The 22,905-nt window shown below is 40.2% G+C and overlaps 1 protein-coding gene across 1 annotated transcript; it reads left to right on the top strand.

Moving 5' to 3' along the window:
• The first annotated feature begins 96 nt into the window (after positions 1-96).
• On the top strand, positions 97-10,402 carry LOC123516457 (transmembrane protein 201 homolog). The gene is made up of 8 exons (XM_045275758.1): positions 97-319; positions 2,226-2,343; positions 3,056-3,276; positions 3,825-3,972; positions 4,123-4,383; positions 4,563-4,658; positions 6,658-6,758; positions 7,805-10,402. Exons 1-8 carry the CDS (start codon positions 237-239, stop codon positions 8,886-8,888), a joined length of 2,112 nt encoding a protein of 703 aa, XP_045131693.1. The 5' UTR covers positions 97-236; the 3' UTR covers positions 8,889-10,402.
• Positions 10,403-22,905: the final 12,503 nt, after the last annotated feature.

The following is a 22,905-nucleotide window of genomic DNA, read 5'->3' as shown; positions in this document are numbered from 1 at the left end:
GTTTACTAAACCATCAAATTATCGAAAATATACCATATTACACAAAACCTGAGAGAAAATCCCGAGCCACCCGGTGATGGTGGTGGTAGTGGTTGGCAACACTGGCAGCCATGTGTTTGTTTGGCGGTGAAATGGCGGCCACGCGGGGGTCACCACCAGTTTAAATTTACCGCTAACACGCCGCCGCCGCTGGGGAGGACTAGGCGACACACTGCTGAGGACGAGGGGAGGGCACAATGGAGTACGACATGATCCTGCCGGCAGTGACAGGAGCCTCGGGAGTGTTTGCCGGGTGTGCTGTACTTTACAGCAAGCTGAGGTGAGGCACGGGTATGTCTACACCCTAACCCTGTCTTACCCTGCTTTATCCTACTCCTCCTCCCACTCTCGAACACCTTAGCTGGACTCCAGGGACTACATGTTTATTAATAAGGTTCTCTTCAAGTGTGTGAGTTGTGGCGCCTGCAGGAAGGTTGACTGTCATGTTGAGGGAATCCCTTTCGTCAGGAGTGATTTCAAAGGATGGGAGTATTGTTAGTTGCGTTTTGTTAATCTCTTCAGTACCATGACACGTTTTCATGTTTTTTTTTCTATACAGCTTCTAAAACTCATATGGGAATTGCATTAGTGATGACTGGATATTAATCTCCCGACTTCCATAAACCCTTCCTAAAGTCAATAAAATCGTACCCAAAACTCGTGGTAAAAATGCATCCCATTACTGAAGGAGTTAATATACTATCCTCTACAAGAGGCTGGGATTAAGGCGGCCTACATATTTAAGCACAGGCTTGACAGTATTGAAAGATTAGGATTCAGGAATAGTGTGTTACATATTATTGCTCACTTTCTTTTAAGTGTTTTTTGTAGTTTCTTGCCGTGAAACTTATATAGTTATAGGTGTGTGTGTGTGTGTTTTATGTCATTATGTTTGAAGTGCTTTGAGGCCTTCCGGATTATGGTCATTTCGCCCACAAGTCAATTTCCCCACAAGTCAATTCGCCCACATATGAGTCAATTCGCCCGCATATATTTAAAAAAAGAATTATAAAAAAAACAACTGCATACATGTAAGATTAAGAAGGTGGTGAATTAAAAAGAAACTTTTATTAACAAATAGCTGCATACATATATGCAAGATTCAGAAAGCAGTTACAAAAAATAAAAAAATAATCTTTTATCAAAAGACAGTTAAATAAATTTAATATGTGACCAGTGGCAGCACCGGAATGTAACACTGGCATTAGTCAGGAAGACTACCGTCGTATAATACGTGGGAAATTTATGGCCAACGAACCATGGTTTTGCACAAAGTGCTCAGTGTAATCAAGTACTCGCGCGCTGTTCTGCTTTACCCCTCACCACTGGTAATCTAGTGTGCTATCTCTCTCTCTCTCTCTCTCTCTCTCTCTCTCTCTCTCTCTCTCTCTCTCTCTCTCTCTCTCTCTCTCTCTCTCTCTCTCTCTCTCTCTCTCTCTCTCTCTCTCTCTCTCAAACTTTTCAATTAGTGTACCTGAGAGTGACAGTGCTCCTAATGTGAAGTGTAATCTAGTGTGCCTGATAGTGACAAGACAATTTTCCCTCATGAATTACACCATGAGCCATCCAGTAGTATAGTATAGATCAGTGGTGTGTATTTTACCTAGTTGCATTTACCTATTGTTGTGACATACTAGATATGAGCTATTATCGTACTATCCCGCCTTCGGTATATCCTACTACTATCTGCAAAATCAGGTTGGCAACCCTGCCACAGTGTGGGCGAAATGACTCCATAGTGTGGCGAAATGGCATGTGGGCGAAATGACCGGATACCGGCCCTCCAGGATTATTATTGGTCAAGCTACAAGCCTCATCTGTCATGAATGTTATCTTCTTGGATCTTCCATAGGGTTACTGGCAGTTTCTTGTTATAAGTAATGGAGACAAAATTGTAGTTTTAGCAATTTTCTAGTTTCTTTTCTCTTGTTTTGCTTGTTTATACCTCAAAGTTTAACATGATGAGGGAGAAACTTCCACATTGTAATGCTGCCATTTAGGTACTATTTTTTTTTTTTTTTTTTTTTTTTTTTTTATTTTTTTTGAGAAACAATGGGGGATAAATTCACAATAAGCTTTTTTTTTTTTTTTTATAAAACAAAGCTTTTTATGAATAACTTGCCCTATATAATGTGGTTTTTGTAATCTTAGGTGTTGAATGCTTAACAGCTTACATTAATTTCCAGGCCTCACTTTCCTGTCAAAGTCAACTGCTGGTTTTGCAACAAGGACACCAAAGTAGCATTCAGGCATCGAGAGAGCTGGTTCTGTCCTTCATGTCAGCAGTACAATGGCTTTACAGAGGTGAGGGACTGCCTGTTGTGTCTGTGTCACTTCATTCACTATCAGCTTGTATAGGGCACATCTTGATAAGGTACCACCTATGAAAATTTGAGCATTTGTACTCCAATTAATGAAGTTTATTACTCTATAGTGTCAGTTTGGACAGTCCCATGACAAGAGGCCATAATATTAAGTGGTTTTGTAATGAGAGATGCTCCCCACACATTTAATTTTTGATGAGACAAATTTTTGTTTTTAAAATGAGAGAGACAGGTTTAGTACCACCCTGCAGGCCGTGGTGCTGAAGGGCAGTGCCACCTTGTAGGCTGTGGTGCCGAGGGTCAGTGGGACAATGCAGGCTGTGGTGCTGAGAGGCAGTGGGACAGTGCAGGCCGTGGTGCTGAGGGGCAGTGGGGACAGTGCAGGCTGTGGTGCTGAGGGGCCCTCAGCTATGGTGCCGAGGGGCCCTCAGCCTTGGTGCCGAGGAACCATCAGCTGTGGTCTAGGAGTATGAAGGCTCTCTGGCTAATGATTCCCAAGCAACAAATCAAAGTCTTTGATTGGAAGGTGCAGTCCAAGCCTTTCTAGACTAGATGAACCAGACATGAGACAAAACCACGGAGAGAGAGAGAGAGAGACACACACACACACACACACACACACACACACACACACACACACACACACACACACACACACACACACACACACACACACATATTGTTGCTTGCAGGATGGGGACTACAATCGAGACCTGCCAGCCCAGTACTGTGAGAGTTTGAACGTGACGTCACGGAAGCACACCGAGGGACGGAATAGGGACCAGCCCACTCTGGCCCTGGGGAACGGCTTGTGTCAGACATGCAATCTCAACCAGACCCTCAAAGTTCGTGCCCTGGCAGACTACACTCCCATCCACGCAGACAATTATGACAAGGAAATTGAAGATTACAGGTATGTTTGTTAAGACAAGGAATCTGTTTTTTTTTTTACACTAGAGGGAAATCTGCCAAGGGCAACAAAATAATAGAAAAAAGGCAAGTGTACAGCTTAGAATGTCTTTAACACCTATCACTTCTTAGGCCATGAGCAATATTTTCATTATCAATTCTTAAAGAGCTTATTCATATTATGAACTACATTTGTATTGTATTTTTATAGAAATCAAATTCATCACCAAGAATGCTTTTTACTAAAATTGATGAGAGATGGGATGACTGGGCATTGTTTTATATCAATTACTAATATGAATATACCTTTAAAAATATCATTTTATAAAACAATTTTAAAATTCACATAATTATCTTTATATTCAGTAAACTAGTCTATGGCAAAGTGTCAGATAGCAGTGCTGTGCTGTGCTGTGCAGTGGTGTGGAAATGAGGTGCATTTGTGCTCCCTATGTGAGTTAGCATATCAGGCAATGGTCACATGCCTTGTTGTGGAGCCTGTTGCAGTGAGTGTTGGATACTGACTAATTATTAATTTGTATTTTCCTTCAGAAAGAGGCTAGAAAAGACTTACAGTCTGTGCAGAGCATGTGAGGCAACACTACATCAAACACTTGGCAAACAAGATTCCTGGCTCAAGCCGAAGCTTATATCATGGAGACTCAAGATGACTGCAGAGAACAAGGCCAAGCTGGTGGTGGTGAGTAGTGCTTCTCATATAGCATTGGTATTCATGCAGCTTGTATGGTGCTTACATTGATGGTGACAAGGTCTGCCATGAGATAGAAAGTGACTAGTGACGTGATTAGCTGTGTGACGGAAGAAATTAAAGTTACATTTCTTTTTTCAGAACTCTCACAGGAGTTACCGAGGGACCTCTTTTCTCCTGCACCTGCTGCGCTTCACAGCACTGCTGATCTCTTTGGCTCTGTTCCTGTGCAACCTGCACCACCTTCAGAGGGACTCAGGCAATCGTGTGGTGGAGCTGGACTTTGGTCTAGGTATTGAGCAGCACCTAGAGGCCCTCTACCTGTTCCTGTCTCCCCTGGTCATAGCCGGCCTTGCTCTCCTCCTCCTCAGCATATTTGGCTCTGGAAAGGAAATCTTATTGGTGAGTGTTAGTGTTATCATCTTTTTTTTTTTATTTAACATACTTGTTTTTCCTGTATGAGGTGAGGTGACGTGGCATGTGTTCATTCCTCACAATTGTTGATGTGAAGGCACCTTGTGTTTATTTATGCAGTGGTGCAAGTTGTTCATTGACTAATTGTTATCCATTGGTCTTCACAGGTATCAGATGCCATAACAAGCTTCATGTGGGTTGGTCTTTTGGCTCTTAGTTCATCAAAGCAGCTAATTTCAAATAAGGACTACAACTCCTTGCAGGTAAGTTGATGCATTGTTTTTATTTTCTATATTCATTTGGATTTTCCCAAAGTTTTAGAAATGAGACGGTAGATGAATGCTACAGGAACCTTGAGATGTGCCTGGCTGGTATGTTGGTGTTTGGGACTTAAAGGGGATTTAGATGTCTCTTGATGTTCATATAAATCATTAGCTTTGGAGTTCCCTAAGACCTGTAGTAGTGGGTGGAGAAACCCATGACACCCTCCTAGTTAGGTATGTATACCTTTTATTTATACTGATTATTTTATTTGTTTATTTTTTTATTTGTTATTTTTTTCTATACTATCCTCTCCCATGTCTCATTGTACAAGTCATATTGTGCTTTGTTACTGGAATCCTATGTTAAGTTGCCCCAGTCTGATGCTTAAATTGGTTTAATGTCAACATAATTTTAGTGCAGTGCACTCACTACCTTTAGTGATGACAAAAAAAAAAAAAAAAAAAAAAAAAATCACATTAATACTTTAAAACTGAATAGTATGGCAATTTCCTCTTATCATAGATAATAAACATAAAAAGTACGTTGTGCAGCATTTTTGTATACTTATCTGAAGTTACTACAGTTTTTAAGAATCGCTAAGTCTTTCCTTGTTTTTCTGTTTTATAAGTCTCCCATACTTGATGAAATGAACGTGCGATCATGTGATTTATAAAGACAAGTGAGACGATAATTTTGCTGTAAGATATTTTAATATGATCAGTAATTGACAGTCCTTCAACATTTCATGCTCAAAAAGTAGATAAGTTTTGAGAAAAGCAATTTTTGTGTAAACATCTCCAGTACCCTATGAAAATGACTTTAAAATGCACCAAATCCAAACATTAACTTAAATCTTTTTTGACCATTCCTGGGAAATTGTTAGTGGTTCTTTAGATAGTTTGAGGCCATGTTACATCACGTGTATGTCACCTGTATAGCCTATGAGGAAGGTGAGTTTTGAGTCTCGCTAAAGCAAGCAAGGATCCTGGTCTCCTGTCATTATGATATTAGGGTATGTTACATTAACTGTGTCTATGACAGCTGACGACATATAGGGAAGAATAATGAGGCTTGCTTGCTGCTAGTGGTGGTCGCAGTGGTGGTTCAGCACACATGCCACCCTATCTCTCTTACCTATCCCACTGACATGGTGCCGGCTGCTGCTTATTCTTCTGCCTCGTTTGCCTCTTAACAAACTCAAACGCATTGATGTTCATTCTGAAAAGTTTCAGAGAACAACTGAAAGAACCAAGGAAATAGAAGAAAAATATCGTGGTGTGTCAGTAGTGAAGGTATTTAAATTCCCGGCCATTTAAATCTACTATTACCTAGCATTATGTATCTGGCAACCAGTCACACAGGTTGGGTTAAGCATGAACAATATTTACATGAAGTTTGAAAATTTTGAAAATCTTTGACTGAATAGACAGTTTCCTTGTACTAGGATTGAGTGGAGAGTCTTAGAATTCCTGTGTAGTCTTTATTTCTACCTTGAGGTGAGATTTGATGAGTTGTCTCAGTAAGCCCTCCTAAGTCGCTACCCAAGGCTTTCTTCTTCCTCTCACACCTATTCTGTCCAACACTCTAATACAAGAGTTAACCATTACTTTCAATTATTCATACCTTTGTCAAGTAATCTGGAACTCCCTGCCTGCTTCTGTCTTTTCATCTTCCTACAACTTTGTTTCTTTTAAGAGGGAGGTTTCAAGGCTAACTCTATCACTCTTCGAGGGAATGTTTCATTTAAGAGGGAGGTTTCGAGGCTAACTCTATCACTCTTCAAGGGAACTGGCAGTCAAGTGGGTTTTTTTTATTTTCCATTTTTATTGGCCTTGGCTGGCATTTGCTCTTGCATAAAAAAAAAAAAAAGCACAATACCCTTGTACATAGATAACCACACAAGTTGCCAGTGCAAGTGTCTCCGTCACACTGCCATGGTCTGACTCACACGATGCAGAGAATATAGCAGTGTTTTCAGAGTGTTTTGTCCTCCCCTAGGTGCTGGTGTCTGGATCAACCGTCCTCTTCACTGCCTGGACTCTAGTCGTACCACGGAGCGTTGGTGGAACCAAGCTAATGTCAAAGCACACTCTCAATAAGTATGTGGTTCGTAGCAGCTTATCACTTCTTTGTCTTTAGTATCCCTTGTTCTGTTTCTGGTTTTTAATTGAAGGATTTTATTGCTTGTTTGCTTGTGTGTGTGTGTGTGTGTGTGTGTGTGTGTGTGTGTGTGTGTGTGTGTGTGTGTGTGTGTGTGTGTGTGTGTGTTGAGTGGATGGGGGATTCTATGAATTTTTACTTATCTAGTTGTAGCATAAAAGGCCTGAACCACATTTGTGTGGCCTTGTCTCTGTAGTCAATGTGCATGGTACAACCTTTTGCCTCAGTCACCTCTTCTGGTTTGTCAGATATTTTCTTTAGTATACATTGTGTGATAACCTCTATGTGCTACAGTGATTTTGTACATAATAAAATTATATAGTATATATATAAAGCAGATATTTCCTAACTGGAGTAGATTATTATCCCTATTGGGGTAATTTATTCTTTCCTGCATCATGAGCACAGTAAAAGCTGAATGATAAGATTTTCATTTGTTATATTCTAAAATGATATATAACAAGGTATATTTAGCACAAAATCTTTGTGTTCTCCTGACTTGTGCAAAAATTTGTCATTGAAGTATGAACAGCCTATTCAGCCTGTTCAATCCAAATACCAAGAAGAAAATCTTGTAGTGTGCCTGAATGGTAAACCTGAAAAAGCAGCACACAGCACAGCAGGGACATGTCAGCACAGTACTGGTGTGGGGTTTGCCAGACATGGTGCACAGCTGGCCCTGGCACAGTGGCAGTGGCTTGGTGTAGATTGATCCTCTGGCCCAGAGGCCGTGTCACCAAGTTGTGAGGGAGAAATGCATATGAATGTGATGCATGCAGTTGCACTCTGTCCATTTATTTATTAGTCTTTAGAATACTGCCTGCTTTGACTGGAAACTCATTCAAGGCATTTTAATAGCTAAATTGATCACATACTGGCATTCTACATAAAAGTTTTCTACATGTAACTCTTAACCATTAACCTTTTTGTGTAAGTGGTGTAGAAGGTGTGGTGCAGTCACATATATTTTTCTTTGTTGTTCTAGGAGTGGTGTAAGTGAAACTTTAAGTAGCAGGTTGGATGACTCGCAGAACACCCTCAATGCAAGTGTCATTGAAGAGCCGCTGACTCTGTCCTCCCCTGAGGTGCCTCACGTGAGCACTGCTGCAGCCAGCACTCCTCAGCCCTCCAGTCAGCCTCTAGTAGCTGCTGATCTGACTGCCACAACTCAGGATCTGGACACTACATTGGGTAGCCTCAAGATTAGCACTCCTCTGAAAGCTAATGCAAAGAACCAGAATCTTTCGTCATTCTCCCCTCGGCTGCTGTTCTCAGAAAAACCAGGTTATAATCCAAAGCTCAGTGGTTCCTACTGCATTCAGAAGAACCTAGTAAGTCCCCCACGTCTGTCTATCAAGAACATCACCCAGTCTTCCTGGGTGGCTGGGGGTTACTGGGGGCACCCGGTCAGCCCAGCTCGTGATGTCTCTTCCCACCCCGCAGAGTCACCCTTCAGTCAGGTTCCTCCCTCCACCCCTCCCTACCCTTTATCCCGATCATCCAGCCAAAGTTCGGGGTTTGTTTCTCAGGGCAGTGGGCCAACCACATACAGGAACCAGGGACCCTTTAGCCTGCCCAACTCCCGACACGGCTCTCACTGTGGGGAGTTTGACCACGGCTCAGTGCTGTCAGAACCTGCCTATAAGACCTGGGGAGGTGCTCCCACACTGTACCCGTCTGACTCTGTCTCCCAGTGTGGCCGCTCTGTGCATCCCAGCCAGTCAAAGAGTGATGCTCAGTCACTGCACAGCTACAGCTCAGCTTACTCTGAGTCTTTAAGGTACACTCCCCCTTCTCCCATTGCTAACAGCTCCTTCCTGTATCACACCACCCATGGCAATGTTAGTGACACCTCTGTGAGTGACGGCCAGCTTGGGAACGGGACTGTGCTAGAGGGAAAAGAAGGAAGCATAAAGTCATTGACTTCAACCAAATATGACCAAAATTTAATTTTTAGTTGTCGTAATCCTTGGTTTGCCTTTTTCTTGGGGATGAGCTTTGCAGCAAATGGTTTCCTAGTCGCTTTGCTCTGCTTACGTGCTGATATACAAATGTTTCTTGGGAGTTGAGGGCAGATATAATTTTAGATATGTTATTAACTTTTTCATTTCTTTCAGACTGCTAAGCCTCTTGCTATTTTCTTCAGAATATTTATGTAATATCTGAAGAACTGAAAATTTGTAAAAGTATTGTAGTACAAACTTTCAAATGGACAACTCAGAAGAGAAATTAGAATTTTTACTTTTTTCTTGCCATATGAAATATGAAAATGACTCAGGATATGAAGATCTGAGCAGCATAGTATTTCTCTTTTAATCATTCCAGTAACGTGTACATGTGACATCTAACTGTGATAGTTTGTCATGATTTGCATTGAATGGGACCATAGGTTATTACTATTACCTCATTGATTACTGAGAAAAATTCAGAAGCCTTCCTGTTTGTTACTGACATGTTCAAGCTTTTCTGAGTGTTGATATTCTGTGATACTGACTAATGATGATGCCCACTACAAACAAATTGTGTATAACTATATTACTTAACTTTGGTTAAGGAGGAATAAAAGTGGTAATTTTTTAATAATACATTGGAGCATCTCTGTGTGGGGTGTCAGTTTAGTGAAGCATCAGGCCAGTTTGTTGTCATTGTATGTATAGAATAGTTTTGTCAAGAACTTGTCAATGTGATTTTAGTTTTTAAATGATTTCTACATATTGTTTTTAATGATCTGCCAAGGTGTGGTGTACATATGCAAAATGTGAATGAAGGTTTGTTGAAATTACCAATAACTTTAATAACTTTATAGGAGGAGAATGGCCGTTGACACCAGTTTACAGAACAAAGAAAACTGAATGCTCCAAATGTCATGGCATTATCTTGATTTTGTAATGTAGTGGTAATGTGGTGGTCTGATGTAGCAGACTGCTTTCTCTACATAGCTGAATGCATGTAGCCCAGCTAGACCTCTTGAGTCATTAGACGTTAAGGTGTGTGTGTCTAGTGTTTGTGTCACCCAGTCATCACTGCCATTCAATTCCTTTCCTCAAATGGTTGTACTTAGAGATGTCAATGTCTCTCTAAATGACCTCGCAGGTTTAATGTTGAATTAGTTTTTTTCTTTTTTGTTTTGACTTTGATCGTTCTAGTAATGTAGAGTTGTTGTTACTCTTCAAGAACATTTTCAGTGCCACCAACATTTTAGCTTATGAAGGTGTAAGTTACTGATAGACAATGAGCAATTCTGGACTTTTAACAAACTTTTAATCCTCTCGGGATTTGCAGAATTAGTGTGAAATAGATTACTTGTCTGCATTTTGTAAGAACATGGAGGTTCATGTTGTTCAGGCGAGGCAGTGTGTGTTGGATGAACACCAACATGACATTTCTTCACCTGAGGTGCCACACTAATATTTTCTCATGTTATTGCATTTATAAACTAAGAATGAATATTTAGTTATTTATTTTGTGTGGAATATGGTTGATTTGTTTTCAAGCTATGTATGCCCAGGGAAGCTCATGGATTTTGTAAAAACCTTAGTAAAAAAGCCTCAGTTGTCATGAAAATAAATTTATTGATATCTTAGTATTTGGAAATTTAAAGTATTTATACATAACCCATAGATATTTTAGAACGCAGGGGAACATCAAGGAAAGAATAAATTAAGAAAGTTTGAACAAGGCTTGGAATACTCACACATAAACACACTAATCTTTCAGTGGTGCTTTATTTCATTCTATTCAAACTTTTTTTTTTTTTTTTTTATAAGTATAGCTACAAAGGCTGAAGAAGGTTTTTCCCTAATTCCTGTACAGCAACAAAACATGGAAGTGCAGGATAACCATTCAAATAATTAACTGCTCATGATGTACAACAGACCTGAGAAAGGTAGCTTCCTAACTCCCTTGGTGGGATTGCAAGGATAATACATTCTCATATAATGACTTAACAGAACAATGTGTCTAGAATGTGTAGCAAATTACTGTATGGTGGTTAAGAAAGGTTTCCCTCATCTAACATTAACCTTACTAAAGACGCAAGAGGATTTTACATAGTTGTTGGCTCCCCATAAAGAGTAAGTCAGTGGCGGATCCAGGATCAAATTTTATGGGGCCATGCTGAATTCCTGTAGCCCTTGAGATTGGTAGGAAGCCTTATCAGTTGAAAGTTCGGAACTGTAAGCCTCCAGATACATTTTTTGAAAACTTAGCAATCTTGGACATTTTTAAGGCATATGCAGTGCTATTTTTATGTATTAAGAGCAATGACAATTTATTAATACTTATTTTCTGGAACTCTAGTAAGGAGTAACGAATTTATTACTGATATGAGCCAAGGCCGCCGTGGTACCGTGGAACCATGCGCGCTTTGGGGTCCTAGTGGTCTCCAAGCGCACGGGTTCGAATCCTGCCCATGGTCCGAGTGTAGGTTGTGCTTCCTCACTCGTTGCAACGGTATCCTAGCGGGTGGGCTTTGAGATAAGTATCCCCTTTAGCCTATAAATTCCCGTGAAAAGCCCACATGGTATAAATAAAAAAAAAAAAAAAAAAAACTAAATTCTAGCCTCGTAAATCCCCCGCTCTGAAAGCCGTATTATTGAACTTGCAGTAAATCAGAGAATCTGATTTAGCCTTTTCAAAAAGCCTTGTTACAATATTGTTCCGTATATACCTGTTACCTCTCACTACATTATAATATACACCCTTGCTCATAATAAAAAAAAATTGGAGACCACCACCCTCAGCGCCTCTTCCCCCTGCCCCCCACCGGTTATCCACCACTGGAGTAGGTATATCACAAGTTTATGGAATAGATTAAAACATTACGTTTACGATTACATTTAACATATTACAGTGGATATTGGTATTTTTTTTTTTTTTTTTTTTTTTTGTGTGTGTGTGTTTATGATTCTGGCGATAGTTTGACAAGGATGTCATGTGGATGTGAAAGAAGAGATCGCAACTATCTGTTCCGCAGCGAATGAGTTGCATGGGAGAAGAGGAAACGTGGAACATGATTGTGATATTGGATTATGAGACTTAGCAGACAGGACTGGTATGATGCGACTAACCCTGACTGAATAGGAGTATAATAGAAATGACACAATAGAGAACGTTTGAGGGGAATGGATGGTGCTGAAATTGTACTGAAAGGCGACTGAAAAGATAATTGAGGCTGAGAAAGAACACCTGAAGAAAATCTGGTTTGCTAGATGCAGAAACTCTTTTGAATCCAGTTTTGTTTCTGTTCGTGCTAAAAATGCCAGTGACAAGATCAAGGCCGATACAGTTACTATCTACTACTCAGTCTGAAGAGAGAGAGGCCATTGTTGAAGTTACCACGCGCGAGTGATCAGTGTCGGCGGTGACGAAAAATATCGTGATACGGACAGAAATTCTTCAATGGTGAACACGTAGAGATGTTCACAGTAAGTGCCTTGTGGTGTGTGAACAGTACCAGTGGCCAGAGTGAAGCAGAAAGACCTAAAAACAACAACTGTGAAATTAGTAACCACAGGCTGGTCTAGTCAATCTCCAATGATGGCCATTCACCAAGTGAACCTGTTTCCAGAGCTGCTCCTGTCCCTGTCCCAGCCCCGCCTTGTTCATCCAAAGGTAAATGGGAACTCATTCATTGTACTTATGATAGACAGGTGATTCGATATGTAAATTTATTGTAAGGATCAATTACTCCTCGTTGAAGTACCACATCTGCCTTGGTTTCACCACTGCCAGCCGCAAGAAGGACGCTCTTCAGTCGAAGCTCCACGCACAGCAAGGCGTGGTTCCTCATTTCGTTGGCTTGCTGCTTCGTTTTTGCCGCATGCAAAAAAATACACGGTTTACAAATAAATGAAGTATAATTAGAATGCTCACATGGCGTTCTGACGGTAGACAGTATCCTGCTGCGCGCCGTGCACTATCCCTGTGCCGCGCATTCCGTGAAGCATCTTTGAAGCAGCTCAGTTTAACAATCGTTCCCGACGCGTCATCCACAGTTCACTCAACATGGCTGCTACTCCTCTCTCTCTCTCTCTCTCTCTCTCTCTCTCTCTCTCTCTCTCTCTACTGTGCATTGCTGCAAGTCGTTCGAGGGTAAACCAACGAAATATTGCGGAAGTTCAATGGGGACGAGATAGGGAGGGGTGACAAGCGAACTGCCCGAGCAGCGAAGTAGATCATTGCCAAATTATTGAAACGCTCATTATATTAAATCCCTTTACCTACCCACTCGCTGAGATAGGTGGGTGCATTGCTGTACAGTATCTACCCCCCCTCCCCCATCTCTCTCTCTCTCTCTCTGTATTCTTTTTTCATTGTTCCCTTCAGCATCTCGAAATTCAAGAACCCCGTTACTCATTCATTATTATTATATTAGTTTCTATAATAATGATAATAATAATGATAATAATAATAATAATAATAATAATAATTACTACTATTATTATTATTGTTATTATTATTATTATTATTATTATTATTTTTTTTATTATTATTACTATTATGAGTATGAGTAGGAGTAGGAATGGTAATAGCAGCAGCAACAACAACAGTAATAGCCTAAAAGTAAAAGTAGTGAGAGTGGAGATTGGGTGGCGTTGGAATGGTTTAGGTTGGAGAGAGAGAGAGAGAGAGAGAGAGAGAGAGAGAGAGAGAGAGAGAGAGAGAGAAGTAAATAATAATACTAATAGCGACAGGAAATGATAATACTAACAGCGACAGGGAGTGTGGTGCGAGTCTTTCAAACGTGTAGCAATAGTATGAAGTGTGTTCCTCGCTGTGGCCATGTAGTCACGGGACACAGATTCTTATATAGAATAGGATTAGGCGTGTACAGTACCTTTCGCTTGAGAGAGAGAGAGAGAGAGAGAGAGAGAGAGAGAGAGAGAGAGAGAGAGAGGGATTGGTAAAGTTCTCGTTTTTCAAAATAGATGAAAGGAATAAATCAACTTCTACCGCAAATATTTTAACGTTCTGATTGAAGAACATGAGACATACTGAATTTTTGATCCCTTGAGTACCATGACGCGTTTCCATATTCATTTTGGTTATTATTTACTGTATTTGTTGACTTTATACAGCTTCAGAAACCTGTGGGGGAGGGTGATTAAAATAGTGAAGACTGACATCCATAGATCTTTAACCCCTTCAGTACCAGGACGTGTTTTCATATTAATTCTACTTACTGTTTGATGATTTTATAAAGCTTCAGAAACTAATTTGGGGATTCAAATAGTGAAAACTCTGGCCATGAACCTCTTCAGCATCATGACACTTTTCCATATTTGTTTTGCTTTCTATTTGGTGATTTATACAGCTGTAGAAACTCATGTGGGGATTGAAATAGTGAAGACTGTGGCCATTAATCTTAATACCTCCATAGGTCCTTAATGTATATAAAATCGTCTAATTGTACTCAAAACTCGTGATAAAAAATGCCTCTCAGTAGTGAAAGGGTTAATCTCCTGACCTCCGTAGACCCTTCCTAATGTCAATAAAATCGTATAATCGTACGCAAAACACGTAGTCAAAATGCATCCCAGTACTGAAAAGGTTAAATCAAATATGAAAGCTATCAAAATGTTTTATGTATAATTAAACATCGGGGAAAGAAGAGAAAAATACAGAGTAAAATGTAGAACAGAAATGCTGCTCACTGAAATTAATATGATAGAATGTGAGCTTGTTGAAATATCTTAATAATTATAACATTACACGTTACTAATGATTAAAAAAATGAAAAGTTTGAAGGGTACCAAAAATGATCTAATTATATATATATAAAAAAAAAAAAAAAAAAAATTAATGGGTACGAAAAATACCTAATTATAATGCAGGTGGAGCAGTGCCTCAGAAATTTGTTGATTTTAAAATTCCAAGCGCTACACACCGCGGGGGAAAAAGTGCTTCGGAAATTAAAAGGATCGAAAAATATTAGACTCTCTCTCTCTCTCTCTCTCTCTCTCTCTCTCTCTCTCTCTCTCTCTCTCTCTCAGTGGCTGGCTGGCTGGCTGTGGTTGGCTGGATGGCGGTGACGGTGGCGGTAGTATAATGTTGCAGTATGGGGCCGTTTAGCCAGCCCATTGCCTTGCCCCTGACACCTGCACGGCTAATGGCTCAGACCTACTTATCTGACCACTTCTTACCTGGAGGAACACAATGAACTCGCTTTTAGAATGAGCTTGTTTTATTGGTTAATGTATTTTTGTATCGTGTATTTAAATAATTATTTTTTTTGTTTTTTGTTTTATTAACTCCTTGTCCAGTTTTTCTCTCTATCTCGAAGAACATAATTAATTAATGGTATTTATGTATTGCAGTTGTTATACCTACCTGCTTTTTTACTACCATACCTTATTTCTCAGCTCAATGTTTTGCTCAGTGTATCTTTAAGTCAAGTCTAAAGTTTCCCACATCAGAACAGACTTTACTACACACTGCTGGTGCTGAAGTTAAACCTCACTAAAGAGAGTCCGGTATATACTGTTAGCATGATGAGGCATTACATTGTGTGTTGGCGCCGCTAAGCCTGACACACGCCCTCGTCAGGGTAACACTTCAACACGGTAATAGGCGCTACTACTGCTGCTGCTTCCGCCACCCAAACTGTATCAAAATGCGCGGCGGTCGACCGTGTGTGGTAATGGTCCGTGGAGGCAGGCGGGAACACGCACTCTGGCGCTGTATGTGGGAGATGGAGTGGCATGGGGGTACAAACAGGAGAGACTGCCCGTATTCTGAAAACCGTTTGCTCTCTCACCATCACTACTTTCCAGAGGCTCCAGTTGAAGATACTCGTGTTTTTAAGAATATTATTATGGTTTTGCTGATGGATTGGCAAGATTTCTAGTTTATTAAAAGAATAAAATGTCTTGAAAACTTGGATAATTAATTGTGTCTGTGGTCTTGCAAAATTGTCGTAGTGAGATGGGAAGGCTTTACTGAATTCGGGCGTAACTTTAGTGCAGCGTGGATAGTGTGGGCAGCTCTAGCTCTGTGCAGGGTCAGTAGCTAGGTTCACCACTTTGAAGTGTCTCATGCCAGAAGCTGATTAGAGTTTTAGTTATGCAAGACGCTCAAACATCTCTTTCAAACGCTGCAAGCGAGGAAATCCGTATATTCTCCTCACATGTCACAAGATTATCAACGGATGTGGAGATTAGAAAGGCATTGGTGATACATGGGAAGGCAGGAAGGTGGAATGTTTTCATGTTGAAGGTGTATGTCTGTGGTTTTCTGCATTCGTGTGTTGTAGTTTGTTGAGTACGTAACTTTCTACACGATTCTAGGGAAAATGTTCGAAATAAATTCGTAGACAGTAAATTGCGAGAAATTAATTTCTTGAAAAATAAATTCTTTAATTATCAATTGCTCGAACTGTAAAAGCACGTCAAGTTTGTATCCGTGGCTTCCTTCCCAAACTGGCGTGCTAATGTGTACACTTATGTTACTGCATCATTCACCTCCATCTTCTGCTAAACCTCTTTCAGTGCTGTGACGCGTTTTCATATTCATTCTGCTTACTATTTGGTGATTTTATACAGCTTCAGAACCTTATGTGTGTAAAAGAATAGTGAAGACTCTGGCCATTTATCTTCTGACCTCCACAAACCCTTCCTAATGTAAGTGAAATCGTCTAATCACATCCAAAACTTGTGGTAAAAAAAAGTGCGTCTCAGTTTAGAAGGGATTAAATTGCCTCAGTCATTTTTCTTAGCTTATCACCAGACTTCAGATTCTCATGAAAGTATGAAGCAAGTAAATAAAAGAACAAATCAAATAAATCAACATGGCTATACATAGTTTATATAAAATGACAAACACTTACTGAGGCTAAATGAACATCACTTTGTTAACGAAATAGTAATCAAAACAGTAAATGTGAATCGTGAATTGCTGTCATCATCATAAACGTAATTCTCGGAGAAGTAAGGACAGTAAGAAGGATGAATGTACGAGTTAATGATCCTCTTTGTGTGGCGTGCAGTGCTGTAGTGGTCTTGTAAGTAGTAATTGTCTTGTATTGTGCTTTTGTTCACTCCTAATTGTTGCGGGGGAAGACTTGAGTGAGGATTTACATGGTCAGGACTCCAAGATAATTATTAGATGAACGTTAAGTATTATTCAATGTTTCTTGTATAGTTGTACGTATATATGTATCACTGAATGGTACCTGGATGTGTAGTTATTAATATATACCTTTACACACACACACACACACACACACACACACACACACACACACACACACACACACACACGCACACGCACACACCATTTTCTTCTGCTTTCCTCATTAAGTAGTTGAGGTCGTCCCTAATGTGAAGTTATGACACGCACTGTCCCGCTGAAACGGCGAATTTCCTCTCTCTCTCTCTCTCTCTCTCTCTCTCTCTCTCTCTCTCTCTCTCTCTCTCTCTCTCTCTTAGTTAATTTGCTGCCCTCTTTTTTAGTACGATTCCCGGTGTGGTAATCTCTTTATCCTTCTCCTCCTCCTCCTCCTCCTCCTCCTCCTCCTCCTCCTCCTCCTCCTCCTCCTCCTCCTCCTCCTCCTCCTTCTTCTTCTTCTTCTTCTTCTTCTTCTTCTTCTTCTTCTTCTTCTTCTTCTTCTTCTTCTTCTTCTTCTTCTTCTTCTCCTCCTCCTCCTCCTCCTCCTCCTCCTCCTCCTCCTCCTCCTCCTCCTCCTCATTTTCTTCCTTCTCTTGTTTTTTCTTGCTTCTTTCTTCCTCATTCGTAAATCCAGATATGAGTTACTGCGCCAGAAATTCGCATGCGAGCGCGCGCAAACACACACACACACACACACACACACACACACACACACACACACACACACACACACACACACACACACACACAGCATGTATTTATTTTTTTTTATCTTTATTCTTTTTCCTTCCATCTCTTTTCTCTCTTCTTATTTTCGGTGTAAATATTTTGGTTTCTGAAAGAGCGAATGTAAAAACCCACCAAAATGTTTCACAAAATACTGCGTTTCTAAAAAAAAAAAAAAAAAAAAATCTTTACAAACTGTTACGTTATGTTTATGTTTTTTTTCCCATTTATTTTATTTAATTTCCTTCTATTCCATTTATCTTATTTATTTATTTTTTCGTAATAGATTCAAGTTGGTTCACTGGTTCTTGTGATTGATAGTTCTGATTCACATTTCTTCTTGACCACTCCTGTTCTCCTTGTCTTTCTTCCTCTCCTGCCTTCTCAGTGTTCTTGTCTCTCAGTCAGTTTACTCATCTATTTATTTTTCTATCTATTCATTTTTACTTAGTGTTTTTTTTTTTTTTTTACCTCGTGTGTTTTTTTACGATCTTTATTCTCTCATGTATTGGTTTGTTTATTGGTTTTGTTTGGTTTTTCATTTCGTGACATGGCGCTTCACAATTTTTTTTTTTTCATTCGTTTTATGTTTGGCCCGTGAGTTTTCATTAGTTGAGGCGGTATTTGTTACGTGTGTGTGTGTGTGTGTGTGTGTGTGTGTGTGTGTGTGTGTGTGTGTGGGTGGGTGTGTGTGGGCCGGTACATGGCTCAGTAAAACACAGAAATTGGTCATACGCATACATCTCTCTCTCTCTCTCTCTCTCTCTCTCTCTCTCTCTCTCTCTCTCTCTCTCTCTCTCTTTCTTTCTCTTCTCATCTTCTCTCTCTCTCTCTCTCTCTCTCTCTCTCTCTCTTTTATTTACAAATTGATATTACAAAGGTATATATAGTAAATAGCCAAAAGTTCACGGTGAGTTGCCGAGAACTATCTTTGACATAATATTAGTACATGAGAAATGCAATGCAATACAAAATAGTAAAATAGTTATATAAACTAAATAGTAAAATTGCACACAATAATACAAGATGCCATTTGTTACATAGACTTTCTGGGATATACACGCCCCTTTCACTTTTCACTAATTATCTTTTTCCTTGAAAGATTCACATTTACTTGGTTAAAAATTTTCTTGCCGAAAGTCACACATTCACTTTTGAAGGCCAACATTTTCATTTCAAAAGATACACTTTCATTTAAAACAATACGCTATTACACTTTTAGCCATTTATTAGCCTCACACTTAAATTTCTGAAGAGTAGGAGCCTTGTGTATATCTGTATCACTCACTAAGTTGTTCCAAAGCCTAGTGTATCTTGCCACAAAAGAACGGAGGAAGGTCTCCGTCCTGGCGAATGGAACAGTTAGGTGATTCTCCGTACAAGTCTCCCTCGTGCTGTGGGGATGAGGCGCGGCCCACGGCTGCCGGAGAGCAGAGAGGTGTGGGGCGCCCTCCTTGTGGATCTTGTAGGTGGCACACAGACCCGCCACATCTCTCTCTCTCTCTCTCTCTCTCTCTCTCTCTCTCTCTCTCTCTCTTTCATCATACAGACGGATGAACATGATAACAATGACAATAGCAACCACGGTAATGACAATGATGGTTGCTTGTGATGAAGATGAAGTACTTGAGGCTGTTCATAACACACGTTCATCACCTTTAAAGTCCATCGTGGCAGAGCGACGTAATAATCTTGCATTGCTCCCAAACCCTTCAGTGCTATGACGTGTTTTCATATTCATTCTGCTTACTATTTGGGGATTTTGTATAGCGTAACCTCTTCAATTCTGGAACACTTTTTTTTTACCTTGAGACTGTTTTATTGGCATTAGGAAGGGTCTATGGAGATCAGAAGGTTAATGGAGACAGTCATCACTATTCTAATCCACTATATAAGTTTTTAAAGCTGTATAGAATTCTCATATAGTCACCAGAATGAATATGGAAACGCGTCATGGTACTGAAGGGATTAAGAAACTTATGTGAGTGGGGTTGAAATAGAAAAGACTGTGGCCATTAATCTTCTGATCTCCATTAACCCTTCCTAATATCAATAAAACGGTCTAAGCTTACACAAATTCAAGGTAGAAATGCGTCTCAGTACTGAAGAGGTGTTAATAACTGAGATACTATTATGTAGCGGTCACAGAGGGTTCATGAACTTCAGATGTATTAAAAGATATGAAGACAAGGGAAACTGTAAAAAGCCAATGTCGAGACCTGCACTTACATGGCAATGCTTGTAAAAAAATATGGCTATCTATTTCATTCTATCCTACCTATTCATAAACATCAAGAAAACTACAGAAAACCACCCAAATTAGCCTGTACAAACCATGCTGTCTGTTTTCACGTAACATTCTATTCCTATCCACGAAATTGTCCTAATATTTTAAAGCTCTGAATCTTTTTTCGTGACTTTAACGTATGTATACAGAAACGCCTTCCCTCTCACTACGTCAATTTTCCAAGACCATAGAGACAACTAACCGGGTTTTCAAGGCAGTTTCTCCTTTCAGTAAACTAGAAATCTTACCAATCTATCACCAGAAGCATAAAATTATCCTTAAAAACACAAGTATCTTTAAGTAGACCCTTTGGAAAGCAGTGATGGTGAGAGAGCAAAGCGTTTCAGAATACGGGCCTTAGTGTGATGAAAAAAAATTATATATACAGGATTTCCTTGGTGTTTTTGTGGTTAGAGAGGAAGTTTGTCAAGGTTTTCTTCATCGTCAGTGAAAAAAGCATAGGTTATATTAGTGAAAAGTTGTTGAGTTTTCCATCAAAGAGCTACAAGTAAAGGGAAAGAAAGCAGGTGGCGGAAGAAGGAGAGGAGTAGGAGAAGGGAAAGAAGAAATGAGAAAGGAGGAAGAGAAAAATGGAGAAGAGTTTTTTTTCCTGAAGTAAATTAATCATTATTTAAAGCGCTGCGAGACGAGAGAGAGAGAGAGAGAGAGAGAGAGAGAGAGAGAGAGAGAGAGAGAGAGAGATTATTTGTGTCCTGATAAATCATGTTCTACACTGAGCCTCCACTATCTCTCTCCCTCTCTCTCTCTCTCTCTCTCTCTCTCTCTCTCTCTCTCTCTCTCTCTCTCTCTGTTAATTTATCTCATTTGAATATTTATGGTCTTCCTCCTGCTTCCTTTCCTTCTCTCCTTTCCATTGTCTCTCTCTCTCTCTCTCTCTCTCTCTCTCTCTCTCTCTCTCTCTCTCTCTCTCTCTCTCTCTCTCTCTCTCCAGTTCCATTTATCTTCCTGTTTTCATTTTATCATCATTTCCCTCCTCCTTGTTTTTAGTCTCTTTCCTCCTCCTCCTCCTCCTCCTCCTCCTCCTCCTCCTCCTCCTCCTCCTCCTCCTCCTCCTCGTATTTTATCATAACAAGGCCACCTGACGGTCGTGAGTTACTGAAGTCAAATAGTCATTATCAGAAGAGAGATGATCCCTCTCTCTCTCTCTCTCTCTCTCTCTCTCTCTCTCTCTCTCTCTCTCTCTCTCTTTGGGAATTCTCTATAAGGAGGCTTTGATTCTAATAAAGAGACACTAAGCAGGATTGGATCAAGAAATCTTTACCTCTTGATTAATTATATATCGTACACTGGGTAGCTTATATATACTAGTAGAGAGAGAGAGAGAGAGAGAGAGAGAGAGAGAGAGAGAGAGAGAGAGAGACTATCCTCTGCTAACTTGATTCTGGATAACATGAAATAATGAAATGAGAGAAAAAGAAAACGTGAATACCTGCTTGATTTATAGAGGTTACAATTTACTCTCTCTCTCTCTCTCTCTCTCTCTCTCTCTCTCTCTCTCTCTCTCGTCTGCCACAGGTGTCCTTGCTGTAACTTTAACCTGCATTACAGACGCACACTATTTCAGGGGAGGGGAATGAAGAGGAGCAAGAGTTCCCTGTTGCCTGAGTAATATTGTTAGTAATATTATGTGCCGGCGTGAAGGGAAGGGGTGGCGAGGGAACAGCCGTGCAGGGGACACACACACAGACGCTATGGTAACATTAGAGAGGATTATGTAGGGAAGGAATGCGAGTGTGCAAGTGAAAGGCAGATTAAGGTACGGATTATTATCATTACCTGCTTCCTCCCTCACCTTCATTGCTGAGTCTTATAACACTCCCTTGTGTTGTTCATGTGTGTGTGTGTGTGTGTGTGTGTGTGTGTGTGTGTGTGTGTGTGTGTGTGTGTGTGTGCGCGCCTCGCTTCTCTTCTCCTCCTTCTCTTTACATTTGTGCTACGTTCTGTTCACCTTTGTTTTATTCCCCCGCTGGTGTTGAGGAGTGCTCGTTGCTTCTGTCTTGTGGCAATTCTAGGATGTGATGAAGGAAAAAAAGCTGCTTCTCTTCTCCTCCTCTTCTTTATATTTGTGCTAAGTTCTCCTCGCCTTTGTTTTATTCCCCCGCTGGTGTTGATGACTGCTCGTTTCTTCTGTTTTGTGGCAATTCTAGGATGTGATGAAGGAAGAAAGTGTGGTGTATTATTCTGGAAGTAAAAAAGAAAATGTTGATGGACTAGACTAAATATTGAAGTGTCTTTTAATCATATAACAATATGAGGGAACTGCATGTAAGAAAAAATCAGAGCAACACGTGTTTTTCCCTGTATAAAAGACTCTTGCTTATTACCACCTATCATTCTCCTTCTCCTCTTCTTCTTGCTGGACAATCACCTCACACTAATCCCCCTGTATGTGTTTTATTTTTAGTTACTGTAAAAGATAGTTCCATTTTTCTTTCCACCTTTCCTACCACATCTTTGACTTTCTTTCTCCCTGTGCTTTCTTGTTTTCCTTCCTTGATCCCTCGCGTCCTTCAGCCTCTAATTCGTAGTGGTAGAATAGGCACACAGACAGCTTCGTTAAGTTCAGTAGGGCTGTTACTGTCTGCTCTTTCTTTTGCATTCCCTTTGTATTCCTCTTCCTTCTCCTCCTCCTCCTCCTCCTCCATAAATCAATCTAATCTTGTACCAAATCTCCCTAACAACACACCACGAACCACCTGATTACTGAGTCCATTCCATTCATCTACCGCTTTATAATAGGGACCGATTCTTTTCTATCTCTTGTTCAGATGTAACTTTACGAGGCTTGAACCCATTATGTCCTGTCCTATCCTGTTGTAGTTCTTGGACTCAGTAAAATTGTCTCGGGTAACTCAAGTTAAAGCAGTTATGAGCAGTGGAAAGGTGAAGGGAAGGAAGGCATGACGGTGAAGTGAGGTGGTGCAGGTCAGTAGATGTTTGCCAGT

The sequence above is a fragment of the Portunus trituberculatus genome, chromosome 41, assembly GCF_017591435.1.
Source record: "Portunus trituberculatus isolate SZX2019 chromosome 41, ASM1759143v1, whole genome shotgun sequence".
NCBI classification, from domain to species: Eukaryota; Metazoa; Arthropoda; class Malacostraca; order Decapoda; family Portunidae; genus Portunus; species Portunus trituberculatus.
The sequence above is the reverse complement of the archived record's forward strand: the minus strand, read 5'-3'. Positions and strand labels throughout refer to the sequence as shown.

What these genes read in the sequence shown, in the direction of transcription:
- LOC123516457 (XM_045275758.1), top strand. Translation starts at nt 237, where the DNA reads ATGGAGTACGACATGATCCTGCCGGCAGTGACAGGAGCCTCGGGAGTG. An exon ending in GTACTTTACAGCAAGCTGAG is followed by an intron (nt 320 to 2,225) that starts GTGAGGCACGGG and finishes ATTAATTTCCAG; the next exon opens with GCCTCACTTTCCTGTCAAAG. An exon ending in AGGACTACAACTCCTTGCAG is followed by an intron (nt 4,659 to 6,657) that starts GTAAGTTGATGC and finishes GTCCTCCCCTAG; the next exon opens with GTGCTGGTGTCTGGATCAAC.